The sequence below is a fragment of the Phyllobates terribilis genome, unplaced genomic scaffold, assembly GCF_046119375.1.
Source record: "Phyllobates terribilis strain yellow unplaced genomic scaffold, ASM4611937v1 Scaffold_3__8_contigs__length_932513732, whole genome shotgun sequence".
In the NCBI taxonomy this organism is placed as follows: Eukaryota; Metazoa; Chordata; class Amphibia; order Anura; family Dendrobatidae; genus Phyllobates; species Phyllobates terribilis.
In genome coordinates, this window is record NW_027362763.1 from 480750081 (window position 1) to 480766477 (window position 16397).

The window sequence follows — 16397 nt, forward strand, 5'->3', positions numbered from 1 at the left end:
CTGTGCTATAGTTTATCTTTTGTTTTTGTGGTTTAGCCAAGTAAGGCTGTATTTATTTTGCTGGAGTGCAGAGCTTTATGCTGCTAAAGAAAACCCGGGTTCCTGAGTTTACTTCCGGAAGTGGCCGAGCGAGTCGTCTTACCACAATAGATAGAAAGAAATCTGTCAGTGAGATATATAACCAGTGCAGTGTGTCTAGTTTTCTATACTTGTATTTAGCCCAAAAATAAATAAATGAAAAAAATGGCACGGGGTCCCCCTTATTTTTAATAACCAGCTGAGGGAAAGCAGACAGCTAGGGGCTGGTGTTATTATTTTGGGAAGGGGGCAATAAACATAGAGCTTCCTATTAATAACAGCTCACAGCTTAGCCTTTTACTGGTTATTAAAAAGGAGTTACCTTTTTAACTGTACTGCTTTACCCAGCCGCCGTAGTTTTTCACTTGGGTACGTGTCACACAGATGTCATCCGTGTGCACTTATGCGGCATGAATTTTCTCTGCGCTGCTGAGAAAAAAGGACATGTCTGCGGATTTTTTACATGGACACACGGTCCATGTGAAAAACTTTACATGTGCGCACCGCCATTGAATACTATGGGTGTGCGTGTGTCTGTATTTGTAGTCCTTAACCCCTTTACCCCCCAGGGTAGTTTGCATGTTAATGACAGGTCAATTTTTACAATTCTGACCGCTGTCACTTTATGAGGTAATTACTCTGAAACGCTTCAACGGATCCCACTGATTCTGAGATTGTTTTTTCGTGACATATTGTACTTCATGATAGTGGTAAAATTTCGTTGATATCACTTGCGTTTATTTGTGAAAAAATTGGAAATTTGGCGAAAATTTTTAAAATTTCACAATTTTCAAAATTTTAATTTTTATTCCATTAAGTCAGAGAGATATGTTACACAAAATAGTTAATAAATAACATTTCCCACATGTCTACTTTACATCAGCACAATTTTGGAACCAAAATTTATTTTTATTAGTGCGCTATAAGGGTTAAAAGTTGATCAGCGATTTCTAATTTTTCCAACAAAATTTACAAAACCATTTTTTTAGGGACCACATCACATTTGAAGTGACTTTGAGGGGCCTTTATGACAGAAAACATGCAAAAGTGACACCATTCTAAAAACTGCACCCCTCAAGGTGCTCAAAACCACATTCAAGAAGTTTATTAACCCTTCGCGTGCTTCACAGGAATTTTTGGAATGGGGAAGAAAAAAATAAACATTTAACTTTTTTCACAAAAATGTTACTTTAGACCCCAATTTTTTTATTTTTGCAGGGGTAACAGGAAAAAATGGTCCCCAAAATTTGTTGAGCAATTTCCCCTGAGCACGCAGATACCCCATACATGGGGAAAAAACACTGTTTGGGTGCAGAGCAGGGCTCAGAAGGAGCACCATTTGACTTTATGAATGTAAAATTTGCTTGAACAATTAGCGGACGCCATGTTGCGTTTGGAGAGCCCCTGATGTGCCTAAACAGTGGAAACCCCCCACAAGTGACACCATTTTGGAAACTAGACCCCTCAGGGAACTTATCTAGATGTATGGTGAGCACCTTGAACCCTCAGGTGCTTCACAGACGTTTATAACATGAAGCTGTGAAAATAAAATTTTCACATTTTTCCCACAAAAATGTTTTTCAGCCCCCAGTTTTGCATTTTAATAAGGGTAACAGGAGACATTGCACCATGCAACTTATTGATCAATCTCTCCTGAGTACGCCGATACCCCATATGTGGGGAAAATACACTGTTTGGGCGCACGTCAGGGTTCAGAAGGGAAGGAGCACTGTGTGACTTTTTGAACGCAAAATTGGCTGGAATCAAGAGCGGACGCCATGTCGTTTCGTGAGCCCCTGATGAGCCGAAATAGTGGAAACCCCCCACAATTGACTCCATTTTGGAAACTAGACCCCTCAAGGATTTTATCAAGGGGTATAGTGACCATTTTGAACGCAAAGGTACGACAGAATTTGATAACATTAGGTCATCATATTGAATAAGTTGTCATTAGTCTTGAGCGCAGGTGCTCGCTGCTTGAGTTTGCATCGGGTACTCGGGTATGCACCAAGTATCGTGGGTGCTCGACTGATATGCTCGAATCCCTGCCCCGCATGTTTCAGGGTTGTTAGACACCCCAAAAAAAACATGCGGGGATCGCTCGTGCATGGCAGGCGATCCCAGCAACGTTTTTTTGGCCGTGAAGCATATGGGGCAGAGACTCGAGCATGTCACTCGAACACCCGTGATGCTCAGTGCATACCCGAGCACCTGATGCAAACTCAAGTAGCGAGCACTTGCGCTCAACACTGGTCGCCATATTGTCATAATTTTTTTTTTCTTTACTTTTGAAAAAGTCCCAACCCCAATTCTAATACATCCCTAACCCCAACCCTAGCACAACCCTAACCCTAAAGTTTATTTTTTTACACCGTTCCTCGTGTGGTATAAGTGATTAGACAACTTCATTCTTCCGGTCGGTGCGATTACAGCGATACCAGAATCATATCGGGTTTTTATGATTGACAGCTGTCACACACTAAAAGATGCTTTTTTTGGAAAGACTAGTTTTTGCATCACTATATTTCGAGAGCTATAATTTTTCCATATTTTGTCCGACAGAGTCATATGATGGTTTGTTTTTTGCGGGACAAGTTGACGTTTTTATTGGTACCATTTTCGGGCGCGTGACATTTTTTGATCGCTTTCTATTTTGATTTTTGGGAGGCAGAATAAACAAAAACCAACAATTCAGGATTTTTTTTTTTTTTTTATGTCGTTCTGCGTGTGGTAAAATTGATAATGCAGCGTTATTCTTCGGGTCAGTACGTTTACAGCGGTACTGCATTTATATAATTTTTTTTATGTTTTGGCGCTTTTACACAATAAAAACGATTTTCTAGAAAAAATAATTTTTTTGCATCGCTTTATTCTGAGAGCTATAACTTTTTTATTTTTCGTCTGATGGAGCTGTGTGGCAGCTTGTTTTTTGCGGGACAAGATGACGATTTCAGCGGTACCATTTTTATTTATATTCGTCTTTTTAATTGCGTGTTATTCCATTTTTTGTTTGGCGGTATGATGATAAAGCGTGTTTTTTTGCTTCTTTTTTTTTTTTTTTTTTTTTTACCATATTCACTAAAGGGGTTAACTAGTGGGACAGTTTTATAGGTCAGGTCGTTCCAGACACGGCGATACCAAATATGTGTACTTTTATTGGTTTATTTATTTTTTCATAATAAATAAATATTACGGGTTTAATATATTTTTTGAGGATTATTTTTTTCATTTTTTTTTTTATATTTTTACAATTTTTTTTTTATTTTTTTTTTTCACTTTGCTATTTTTTTTTTTACTCTTACACATTGTCCCACTATGGGACTTTCACTTTTTGCAGCTTGATCGGCTGCATGGCATAGAGAGCAGCAGCTCCCTATACCATGCAGCCTGTCAGCGCTGCACACAGGGGAGACATTACTTTGGTCGCGCACTTCGCATGACCAAAAGTAACTTCCTGCCTCCTGGAGACCCGGATGTTGTCATGACGACATTGGGTCATCATTGCAACATCCGGAAGCCGCCGCAGACATCGCTGGACGCCGTCAGGAGAGGTGAGTATACCGATCACCTCCCGCCTTGCCACCGCAATGCTGCGATCGACTTCGATCGCAGCATTGCGGGGGTTAATGTGCCGGGAGCGGTGCAGGACCGCTCCCAGCACATAGCACCGGGTATCAGCTGTGACAATCAACTGACACCCGGCGGCGATCGCCCCTCACCGCTTGTGTGCGGGCGCGATCGCAGCGCGCATAATAATACTTAGCTGGTCCATAAGTCCCAGGGCACAGCTACGTACTATTACTGACAAGATCGGAAAAGGGTTAAAAAACAGACCCCATTCAGACCAAAAAAATGGATGTGTGAAGGGGGCCTTACTTGTATGTCACTCAGTGTCATGTGACCAGACTCTATCACGTGACTGAACTACGTTACTGTGATTTCATGTACCTTCCTGTCACGTGACCTTGATTGTATACATCATTGTATGTCACGTGTTTAAAGGGAACCTGTCACTAGGTTTTTCCCATATAAAGTACATAATGGAATTCTGTAAAAAAAAAAAAGTCCCTAATCCAGTCTGCGGAGCCCAAAAAATAGCATTTATAATACTTAGATATGGGGTCGTCCATTCCAAAGGGCGTCTCTGGTCTAGATCCAGCGCTTCCTCTCTTCTTGCGGTCGCCGTCCTCATGCTTGCTTTGTGTGAATGACGTGTCCTCCATCATTCTCCTGCGCAAGCGCACTTCCAACTGTCCTACCAAGGGCAGAGAGAAGTACACTTGTGCGCATGTGCCAGAAAGGCCATAGAGCGCCAATGACCGGGAAGTAAAACGGGCGCATGCACACTACAGTACTTTGCTCTGCCCTCGGCAGTGCAGATAGAAGTGTGCCTGCGCAGGAACGTGATGGAGTCCACTGTGTGGATGACATAGGACGCATCATCCACACGAAGCTGGGAAGGAGGACAACAATCACAAGAATAGAGGAGGCGCCAGATCAAAACCAGAGACGCCCATCGGACCGGACCGACCCATCTTTAAGTTTATTAAAAGCTCTTTTTTGGGATCTTCAGACTGGATTGGGACTTTTTTTTTACAGCATTCCAGTATGCTGTAAACAAGTTACTAATGGTGGTGGCTGTACTTTATATGGGAAAAATCTGGTGACATGTTCCCTTTAAACTTTGTTACGTGACTGGACCGGGTCAGAGTCGCAATCTTGCCAGTGGGCTGCATCCCTCGCTCCTGTGCCAATTCACCGCAGGTGTTGCTTGGGTAACTAGCATAAACACTTACCTTATTGGTTCTTTTACCATTTAAATAAGCTAATAAATAGATTGCGACCCGCATGATAAATTATGTGGGTAGGGGGTCTCCGCACCGAGCTGGATCCCCATACCCACATGGCCTACTCAGAAAAATACATAATATTAAGGAGAACAGCTGAGTAGAATGGCATAGAAAACGTTATTAAATATCATTAAAAAAGACAGTACGTCACTTTAGTAACATTAACACATGTTTTAGACAAGCAGACAAAAAATCCCATATATTGCATATAATTTGGTCAGGACAGGGGTTCACCCCAACAAACAAAGGCACCTGCTGATGTTGAGATCGGGAGATGGATAAATCAAGCATGAAGAATCATGGCCACAAATGGGTAAGGTAGACCCAAAAATTCCAACAATCATTTTCTGCCGAACTCACCGAGGTATAAAGGGACCCCAGACCAGTAGAGAGTGATGCAGGGACAGGACACAGGGTGGGAGAGGAGCTTAAATAAGCTGCACACTGGCATCCCACCACCCCTGGATGAAGCATTTCCATGCGAAATGCATGTCTGTGTTTCAAATTGTCTAATGACAATAAATAATGACAATATGTTATCATTTGGTCCGATTCTTAGACCAAGGCCACATTCACACATCAGTATTTGGTCAGTATTTTACATCAGTATTTGTAAGCCAAAACCAGGAGTGGATAAAAATACAGAAGTGGTGACGTGTTTCTATTATACTTTTCCTCTGATTGTTCCACTCGTGGTTTTGGCTTACAAATACTGATGTAAAATACTGCCCTAATACTGATCGTGTGAACGTGGCCTTAGTCTAAGAATCGGACCAATTGATAACATATTGTCATTATTTTTCCAGTAACGGAGGACACGTGAAAAAGGCCATAGGCTCATGAGTCCGTATACTGTCTGTTAAAAGAAAACTGAGAGCACGTGAAAAACAGATGTATAAATGAGGCTTAAATCATAGCAACTCTGTTTTTTCTATATCTTGAAAATAATGTTTCTCTTTTGTCTTCAACAGTTGATTTATGACAGTTTTGCTCAGTACCTAGTGGCTGAAAAGGGTTATAAAGAAGAATTGCTATCAGTTACATCCGAAGACTGGGATTTCTGGTAATTTTTTTTTTTTTTTTATAACTAATTTGAAATATATTACATTAACTCCTTCCTGAAATATGACGTACTGTTACATCATATGCCGGCTTCCTGACTTTGATGCAGGTTTGCATGTTGAGTCTGCATGTTTCCAAAGCAGATGATGGCTGTGTAATTCGGCTGCATTTGCAGCTCGCCAATAGGCAGGTGCATCATTCGATGTGCCTTTCGTGCCCGATACGCAATCTCGAGGTGCTTATAGGTTGCCTGTAGCTGGCGTTCTTAGGAGACTGTGATTTTTGCTATACATAACAATACTGTAGTATTGCTAGGTATACAGTGGGTACGGAAAGTATTCAGACCCCTTTAAATTTTTCACTCTTTGTTTCATTGCCGCCATTTGGTAAATTCTAAAAAGTTCATTTTTTTTCTCATTAAAGTACACTCTGCACCCCATCTTGACTGAAAAAAAACAGAAATGTAGAAATTTTTGCAAATTTATTAAAAACTAAAAACTGAAATATCACATGGTGATAAGTATTCAGACCCTTTGCTCAGTATTGAGGAAGCACCCTTTTGAGCTAGTACAGCCATGAGTCGTCTTGGGAATAATGCAACAAGTTTTTCACACCTGGATTTTGGGATCCTCTACCATTCTTCCTTGTAAATCCTCTCCAGTTCCATCAGGTTGGATGGTTAACGTTGGTGGACAGCCATTTTCCGGTCTCTCCAGAGATTCTCAATTGGGTTTAGGTCAGGGCTCTAGCTGGGCCAGTCAAGAATGGTCACAGATTTGTTCTGAAGCCACTCCTTTGTTATTTTAGCTGTGTGCTTAGGGTCATTGTCTTGTTGGAAGGTGAACCTTTGACCAAGTCTGAGGTCCACAGCACTCTGGAAGAGGCATTCATCCAGGATAGCTCTGTACTTGGCCGCATTCATGTTTCCTTCAATTGCAACCAGTCATCTTGTCCCTGCAGCTGAAAAACACCCCCATAGCATGATGCTGCCACCACCATGTTTCACTGTTGGGATTGTATTGGGCAGGTGATGAGCAGTGCCTGGTTTTCTCCACACATACCGCTTAGAATTATCACCAAAAATTTCTATCTTCATCTCATCAGACCAGAGAATCTTATTTCTCATAGTCTGGGAGTCCTTCATGTGTTTTTGAGCAAACTCTATGCGGACTTTCATATGTCTTGCACTGAGGAGAGGCTTCCTTCCGTTGGGCTACTCTACCATAAAGGCCCGACTGGTGGAGGGCTGCAGTGATAGTTTACTTTGTGGAACTTTCTCCCATCTCCCTACTGCATCTCTGGAGCTCAGCCACAGTGATCTTGGGGTTCTTCTTTACCTCTCTCACCAAGGCTCTTCTCCCACGATTGCTCAGTTTGGCTGGACAGCCTGGTCTAGGAAGACTTCTGTTGGTCCCAAACTTCTTCCATTTAAGGATTATGGAGGCCACTGTGCTCTTAGGAGCCTTGATTAATGCAGAAATTCTTTTGTAACCTTGGCCGGATCTGTGCCTTGCCACAATTCTGTCTCTGAGCTCCTTGGGCAATTCCTTTTGAGCTGATGATTCTCATTTGGTCTGACATGCACTGTGAGCTGTGAGGTCTTATATAGACAGGTGTGTGCCTTTCCAAATCAAGTCCTATCAGTTTAATTGAACACAGCTGGACTCCAATGAAGGAGTAGAACCATCTCAAGGAGGATCACAAGGAAATGAACAGCATGTGACTTAAATATGAGTGTCTGAGCAAAGGGTCTGAATATTTATGACCATGTGATATTTCGGTTTTTCTTTTTTAATAAATTTGCAAAAATTTCTACATTTCTGTTTTTTTCAGTCAAGATGGGGTGCAGAGTGTACTTTAATGAGAAAAAAAATGAACTTTTTTGAATTTACCAAATGGCTTCAATGAAACAAAGAGTGAAAAATTTAAAGGGGTCTGAATACTTTCTGTACCCACTGTAGTACAAGTGATCGAATGCTCACAGGTTCAAGTCCCCTAAGAGAACTACCAGATAGTAGTAGTAATAATAGTTCAAATCACCGTCATTTTCCTCAAATGAAAAAAAAAATAATACACACATATTTGGGATCTCTACGTCCGTAAAAGTCAGATCTAGCAAAACCTAAAATTAATTAACACGGCGGTAAACAGCATAATGAGAAAAAAATGGAAACACCAGAATTACAGTTTTTCCGCCTCCACAACATTGCCATAAAATGCCATAAGAGGCAATCAAAACATTTACCCCAAAATGGTTCAAGTCTGTTAGAACGGGAGCTGTTTGTACAGATCAGCTCTGCTCTGGCTCATAGAGGAGGGTCTGAGCTACATGACTTTCGTATACTCTATTTGGACATATTGACATGGGTTGTCTTTATTAGACGTGCTCTTTAATAGACCACTCTTTACCTTTTTATTTTTATTGTTCAAATGTAATATTTTGTCATTGTTAAAAAAACATATAGGTCCCGATTCTTCATGTGAGTTTTTTTAAACGCTTTCCTTTTTTGTATTTTGGTATTAGTTGCCGTTTAATGAATTTGGTCAAAAATGGGCTTTCTTCCTGTCTTGAACTGTTTTAGTGACTTTTTTCAGAAGTACTCCAAAGGAGGACTGGAGGAGTGAAGTTGTGCCAGATTTTGCAACTTTTTAAAAAGTCGCAAATTGATGAAGGAATCTAAAACATCTGGAATTGCTAGTGAGTTAAAGGGTTGTTCTAATTTGCAGTCTTTAGGAGTGCACCGCTTCTCTAATCTGCAGTCTTTAGGAGTGCACCACTTCTCTAATCTGCAGTCTTTAGGAGTGCACCGCTTCTATAATCTGCAGTCTTTAGGAGTGCACCACCTCTCTAATCTGCAGCCTTTAGGAGTACACCGCCTCTCTAATCTGCAGTCTTTAGGAGTGCACCGCTTCTCTAATCTGCAGTCTTTAGGAGTGCACCGCTTCTCTAATCTGCAGTCTTTAGGAGTGCACCGCCTCTCTAATCTGCAGTCTTTAGGAGTGCACCGCTTCTCTAATCTGCAGTCTTTAGGAGTGCACCGCTTCTCTAATCTGCAGTCTTTAGGAGTGCACCGCTTCTCTAATCTGCAGTCTTTAGGAGTGCACCGCTTCTCTAATCTGCAGTCTTTAGGAGTGCACCGCTTCTCTAATCTGTAGTTTTTAGGAGTGCACCGCTTCTCTGCCTCCCATCCTCCTGTGCGCCAGAGGGCGATGACCGATCAGAACAGCGGCATGGTTAAACCGCTGCTCTGAACTATGCACTCTCTGATGCTACTAGCACAGGCAATTTTTTCCTGCAGCATCAGAGGAGTGCAGGGTCCCTGAAGATGAGAGCTATCTAGTCAGCTTCAGAGCAGCGCTTACAGGCTGAATAGCAAACCGCTTACTAGCCCATGCCCCTTGCCAAGTAAACCAGACATCAGTGATACCTATGCAACAAACAATAAACTATAGAAATAAAAATTAGGCCCATTCTTGAGAACAGAGTGAATTTTTAATAAGAAGTAAATGGGAAAGGTTCTTGTTTTTGCAAGCAATTTACAATTTTAACCATTTAAGAAGTTCAGACAATCCCTTAATTTATTTTGTACCTAACTATGTAAAAGTATTGAGTTTGAACAGTACATACAGAGCTGTGAGGAAAAATGTTCCCAACTACTGAGATCAGTGGTTTCCTAAGTATCCACTTCTTGAAAGGTGAATAAGGGGACATTGGACCCTTGAGCTTGAAAGGCTGCTGAAACGTTTTAGATTATTGTGCTCCTGAGATCATCGAGTCATTTTAGCAGCCATTTAATTCCTAAAAAATATCTGCTGACTCAAACGATCAAAGTGATTGAGGGTATAATAGCTAAAGTAAGCTTTGTGTGGAGTTCCTTAACACCTTTTTTTGCTGAATGTTTTAGCTTCAAAGGCTTGGTGCTGGATTTGGAAGAAGGAAACTTTCTTAAACTTGCTGCTGATGGAACTATTCTCAGGTATCAGCGCTTTGAATATCTTTTTCTAATTTTAGACATTTTCAGCTAAACGGTTGTAAATCTTTTTCTACTTACTTGGGGCAGTTGCAGAGTTAGTGAGCTTTCATCAATATAAATTGCAAATAGTCATTTTCGGTGGATGAATTAACATAATAAAAGTAACCAGCAATACATTGTAAGGATCCTGTGTACAAGATTAGTGTTCCGATTGATAATTAGTAGGCAAGCAGCATTTTGTTGGTGATGCTTATACATAGAAAACTCATATTTTGTATAGTAGCCATTCTAATGATATGTAATTCCACTATATGTAGGTGATAACTCTAGTTTGAATGAGCTCTTATTTACATGCATCCCGTTTCTCTAACCTTAATCATCTGCCATATATTTACACTGCAAGAGTTGTAAATGTATTATGAATTAAAGGGATTTTCCAGTTTTGATTATTGTCCACAGGAATGCTGTTAGCCCTGCTTCCCCCCTGCCAGTCCAGCGCTGCCTCTACACCACTGTCCTCAGTCATTTCTGACATGGCTGCAATGGTGACATCATGTCTATAGCGCATGACTGCTTTAGGAAGTCGCCTGGTCAGCAGTCTCTTCCCAGTGATTTATCTGCCAGCGGTTTTGTGCTGTAGTCGTTACCTTTCCGCTGCAGCCGTATCAACATAGACTCAGGGCAGCAGAGACGAGATAGCGCTGGAGCTGCAGGAAATAGTAAGACGGACTTTTATTATTTTTGTTTATCAGAGCATGCCTGTGGACTGGCAAAAAAAATGAAAGGGGACACCCCTTTAAAGGGAATCTGTCACCACATTTGACCTATCTAAACTATTAATATGGGCATACAGGCTATAGACTGCTGTAAAAAGTCTTCCCTGTATGCCTCCTATCAGATAGCTTATTGTGAATTAATCATCCTTTATGACTTTATATAAATGACCTCTTCCAGGCTCTGGGAAGGACGCTGCCCAGAAGATAACTCAGCCTCCAGAGCTTTTTTTACAAGAAGGGGGAGTTACCAGTGTGAGACAAGTAATGGCCGCTCTCTGCTCTCCTGATCTCACTGCAGAGCTGTGTGTGATTATACCTGACACATCTGCTGGTTCCTCTCAGCTTCCATCTTACAGACAGTCAGAGTTGTCATATAGTTGCAATACAGCAGAGCTCAGAGAACTGCAAAAAATGTGTTTGCAAATTGCAAGAAGACAAAGTTAATTTCTCCTGTTCTGTGTTAATTACTTGTCTCACACTGGTAATGCCACCTTTCATATAAAATAATCTCTGGAGGCAGATTCTCATGCAGATCAGTGTCCGGCCCATAGCCCCGAACAGCTCATTTACATATATGAAAAATGTGGATTTCTCTGGAATAAGAAACTGGATTTCAGATATCAAGGTATCATCTTATTCAGCTTCCTATGACTTACATGCCCATGTAGATGGGTTAAGGGGATTGATCCTACTGACAGATTCCCTTCAACTGTACTATATAATGTAATCATTATTTATCTGGTAATAACGGAAGAGAAATACAATACCTCTAAAGTATAGATGTTCAAGTTAAGGGGGCAGACCTATCAAAACTGTCTGCAAGGAAAACTGCCTTTTTGTCCCATAGCAACCAATCACAACTCAGATTTAATTCCTTTAAAGGGGTTTTCCCACAAACAAAAGTTCATTTTAATTATATACTGTGTAATGGCTGTGTCTGACCGTGCAAGAACATGGTCTGATCATACCACATCTCCTGGCCAGGGAGGAAGCGAAAGACAATACTGACATTACAGCAGGGGATCACAGCGGATTCATTTTGTGAGGTAAAACATTTCCCTGCCTGTTTTTAAACAATGTTTTACTTCAAAGAAAGAATCCACTGTGATCCCCTGCTGTAATGTCTGTATACTCTTTGCTTCCTCCCCTTTCCAGGAGATGTGGTATGATCAGACCATATTCCTGCACGGTCAGGCACAGACATTACACAGTACACAGCAGGGGCACATTTATAAGATTATCTCCTCACAGGAACATTTTATTTAAACATATCCAATGTTGGAACTGATTATTATTCCAAAAACTATTGATTAAAATTATTTTTTTTTCGTGGGTAAACTCCTTTAACGTGCTTTGGTTATATTGCAAGTTGCGGTGGGATTGGTTACTTCGGCAACTAAGTTTTCTTTTAGATAGTTATGATAAAAAGGCTCGGAGTACAATCCACTAATGGCATCATGGATATAAGATAAACGTACACTAGCATTTCTTTTTTTTTTACATTTCTTATAGGGCATGTCATGGCACCAAGACAATGACTGCTGAAATGATTGAAGAGGTTTATGGTGAAAAAAGAGAGTGGAAACATTTTAAAACAATCAATGGGACATACGCACGATCAGGTAAGGCATGACCACCTAGGACAACCCCTTAAAGGTTACATTCCCTATCAGGACAACCTGGGTGCCATGGGGTTCCTCCACATAGGACATCTTTCCCCTCGGTTTTAACAAGATGTCTACTTTTTATTGCTCAACACAACAATTTATAATGGGCACATTTGACTGTGTGACTTTCTTTTCAACACAACCCATTTAAATGCGAGGTGCTCATGTATACTACAAAATGCTGCATGTTATACTTTAAAGATTATACTTTAAAGATTTCATGTTGCTAAATGGTTAAAATTGCAACTTTGCAGTTTGCCTCTTATTGCAAATCGTTATCGTTCCCAAGAACAGAGCCATTTTTATTGCGCATTGCTTTGGTTACCGGCCACTTCAGCAGTTTTATCAAAGGTGGCCAGTTTTTTAGGCAAGCGCTTACAAGATCTTTCCTATGCAGCCTGAAAGCACTGCTGTGAAGCTGGCCAGATCAGCCTTAGTCCCCCCTGCAATCCTACAATGCTGCTGCTGATTGCATCATTGGAGAGTGCGCAGTTCAGACCAGCAAAGATGGTTGGCTGCAAAACTGTTGACGTGAGTTCACCGCTGCAGCCTGTCAATAAAGACCAGAGGCAGCAATGCAGAGAGGTTGCTGGTGTAAGCGAGGGTAAGTAAAGCTCTATTTGTTATTTTCATCCAATGGGAGCTTTTGAAATAATAAAAACAATTCCTAGAAAACCCCTTTACTAATGATTTTATTTAGTGAAGTTTATGTATTCAACAGCAGAGGGCGCTAAAGTCAATCTTGTTTTAAGCACGTGTCGCTCAGTGAAGTGCTGGACTGTGCAGCTACCGTATGTCAGTAGTTTTCAGGATATCACATGGAACAGCTTTAAAACATTTCTTTTATTATGAGCTTGCAATATGAGCGGTGTAATTGTTTTCATGTGATTATGTTATTCTATGTTATTAAATCATGCTTACCAGATCAAGCTATGCCATATTTTCCCATGACATTGATCGCTATACTTCACTGCTATGACTGTGTATTTCCCTGTCTACTATTATTTCCTATTTGTAACTGAATGGTTTGAGGTTTTTGAATAAAATATCATATTAGTGAACTTGAGTAAATGAATCAATTCAGATTTGAGTTATTTTTACATTTGGGTAAGAATGCTTTTCAGTAATCATATTACTCAAATGGAAAAAAAAGTTCCTGTCCCCTTAACCTAAATAGGGCTCTGCACTCACATAAAATAAGGCTGACAGGTACACTGAGTGCTCACATTTTTGTGCCAATCAGAGCAGCTGCATTACAGTGAGTCTGAGTTAGGAGAATGGCTATGAAAGATGATATAATGCAATGAAACTGCAGCCGCATGCTTCCTATAGCTTATAGCCTTCCCAGAGGAGCATTGCACGGCGAATAAGCCTCCTTACCTTGACATGCTAGCGCCGGTATGTCACTCTCCACAAGGAGTCCTGAGCCTCTCATCTAGCCAAATCAGTTCTCATACTTTGCACTGACGAGTGCCAATAGCCACGAAACATCGCGTCTGCAAATTGAGATTCTGAATTGGCTTTTATCCTAAGTCATATTGCCAAGCTCATTAACCCCTTAACAACATTTGACGTACTAATACGCGTCTGTGCCCTGGGACTTAAGAGCCAGACCCGTATTAGTACGTCATGGCGATCGCGCGCGCACACAGGCTGTGCGGGCGCGATCGCCGCCGGGTGCCAGCTGATTGTCACAGCTGACACCCGGTACTATGTGCAGGGAGCGGTCCTGCACCTCTCCCAGCACATTAACCCCTGCGATGCTGCGATCGAAGTCGATTGCAGCATTGCGGTGGCAAGGGGAGGTGATCGCAGATACTCCCCTCCTCTTCCGGCTTCCAGCGCTGACTGCCGTGGCTTCCAGGATGTTGCCATGACGACCCGATGTCGTCATGACAACATCCGGGTCACCAGACAGCAGGAAGATTTTTTGGACATGCGCAGTGCATCTCCAAACAATCTTCTCCCTGTCCAGCGCTGACAGCCTGCATGGCACAGGGATGGTGCTGCATTCCTGTGCCATGCAGGCGATCAGAGAGAAAAAGTGATAGTCCCACAAACAAAGTAATAAAGTATAAAAACTATCAGAAAGTGAAAAAAAAAAAAAAAATTGTAAAAATATTTAAAAAAAAATAATAATAATAGTCCACCAAAAATAAAAATATAATGTACCCATCAATAAATATTATTATAAAAAAAAAATAAAAGTACACATATTTGGTATCGCCGCGTCCGGAACAACCTGACCTATAAAACTGTCCCACTAGTTAACCCCTTCAGTGAACATGGTAAAAAAATAAATAAAAAACGAAGCAAAAAACAATGCTTTATCACCATACCGCCAAACAAAAAATGGAATAACACGCGATCAAAAAGACAAATATAAATAAAAATGGTACCGCTGAAAACGTCCTCTTGTCCCCCAAAAAACAAGCTGCCATACAGCTCCATCATCCGAAAAATAAAAAAGTTATAGCTCTCAGAATAAAGCTATGCTAAAAAATAATTTTTTCTATAAAATTGCTTTTATTATGTAAAAGTGCTAAACATAGAAATACGATATAAATGTGGTACCGCTGTAAACGTACTGACCCGAAGAATAAAGCTGCCTTATCAATTTTACCACACGCGGAACAGAATAAAAAAATAAAAAAACAATTCCTGAATTGTTGGTTTTTGTTTATTCTGCCTCCCAAAAATCGGAATAGAAAGCGATCAAAAAATGTCACGTGCCTGAAAATGGCACCAATAAAAACGTCAGCTCATCCCGCAAAAAACGAGCCGTCAAATGACTGTCTGCCAAAATCTGGAAAAATTATAGCTCTCAAAATATGGCGATGCAAAAACTAGATTTTACAAAAAATGCGTCTTTTAGTGTGTGACAGCTGTCAGTCATAAAAACCCCATATGATTCTGGTATCGCTGTAGTCTCACCGACCCGAAGAATAAGGTCGTCTAATCACTTGTACCACACGAGGAACGGCGTAAAAAATAAACTGTCAGGTTAGGATTGGGCTAGGGTTAGGGTTGTGCTAGGGTTAGGGTTGTGCTACGGTTAGGGTTGTGTTAGGGTTAGGGCTGGGGTTGGGGTTGTGATGGCTTTGGGATTTTTTTCAAAAGTAAGAAAAAAAGATGACGATATGGCGACTAGTGTTGAGCGCAAGTGCTCGCTACTTGAGTTTGCATCGGGTGCTCTGGTATGCATTGAGTATCGTGGGTATTTGAGTGACATGCTCGAGTCTCCGCCCCATATGCTTCACGGCCCAAAAAACTTTGCGGGGATTGCCTACCATGCACGAGCGATCCCCGCATATTTTTTTTTGGGTGTCTAATAACCGTGAAACATCCGGGCGGGGACTCGAGCATGTCACTCGAGTCCCCGCCCGGATGAAAAAATGAAAAAGTGGAAAAAAAAACACTTTTTCATTTTTACGAATCAATTTGTGAAGCACCTGGGGGTTCCAAGTGCTCACTATGCATCTAGATAGGTGCCTTGGGGGGGTCTAGTTTCCAAAATGGGGTCACTTGTGGGAGAGCTCCAATGTTTGGGCACACAGGGGCTCTCCAAACGCAACATTGCGTCCGCTAATTATTCAAGCAAATTTTACAATCAAAAAGTCAAATGGCGCTCCTTCCCTTCCGAGCCCTGCCGTGCGCCCAAACAGTGTTTTTTCCCCACATATGGGGTATCTGCATGCCCAGGGGAAATTGCACAACAAATTTTGGGGTCCATTTTTTCTTGTTACCCCTGTGAAAATAAAAAAAATTGGGTCTAAAGTAACATTTTTGTGAAAAAAGTTAAATGTTCACTTTTTTCTTCCACATTCCAAAAATTCCTGTGAAGCACCTGAAGGGTTAATAAAGTTCTTGAATGTGGTTTTGAGCACCTTGAGGGGTGCAGTTTTTAGAATGGTGTCACTTTTGGGTATTTTCTGTCATGAAGACCCCTCAAAGTGACTTCAAATGTGATGTGGTCCCTAAAAAAATGGT

The 16397-nt window shown here is 41.2% G+C and overlaps 1 protein-coding gene across 3 annotated transcripts in view; it reads left to right on the forward strand.

Moving 5' to 3' along the window:
• NT5DC1 (5'-nucleotidase domain containing 1) overlaps positions 1-16397 on the forward strand; it is a 359332-nt gene that overhangs the window by 29665 nt on the left and 313270 nt on the right. For 2 of the 3 annotated variants that reach the window (XM_073675884.1, XM_073675885.1), the window contains exons 2-4: positions 5900-5991; positions 9896-9967; positions 12253-12362. In XM_073675884.1, the coding sequence (XP_073531985.1) occupies positions 5900-5991; positions 9896-9967; positions 12253-12362 (274 nt within the window). The remainder of the gene's footprint in view (positions 1-5899; positions 5992-9895; positions 9968-12252; positions 12363-16397) is intronic. The other variant, XM_073675886.1, reaches the window with a different exon arrangement.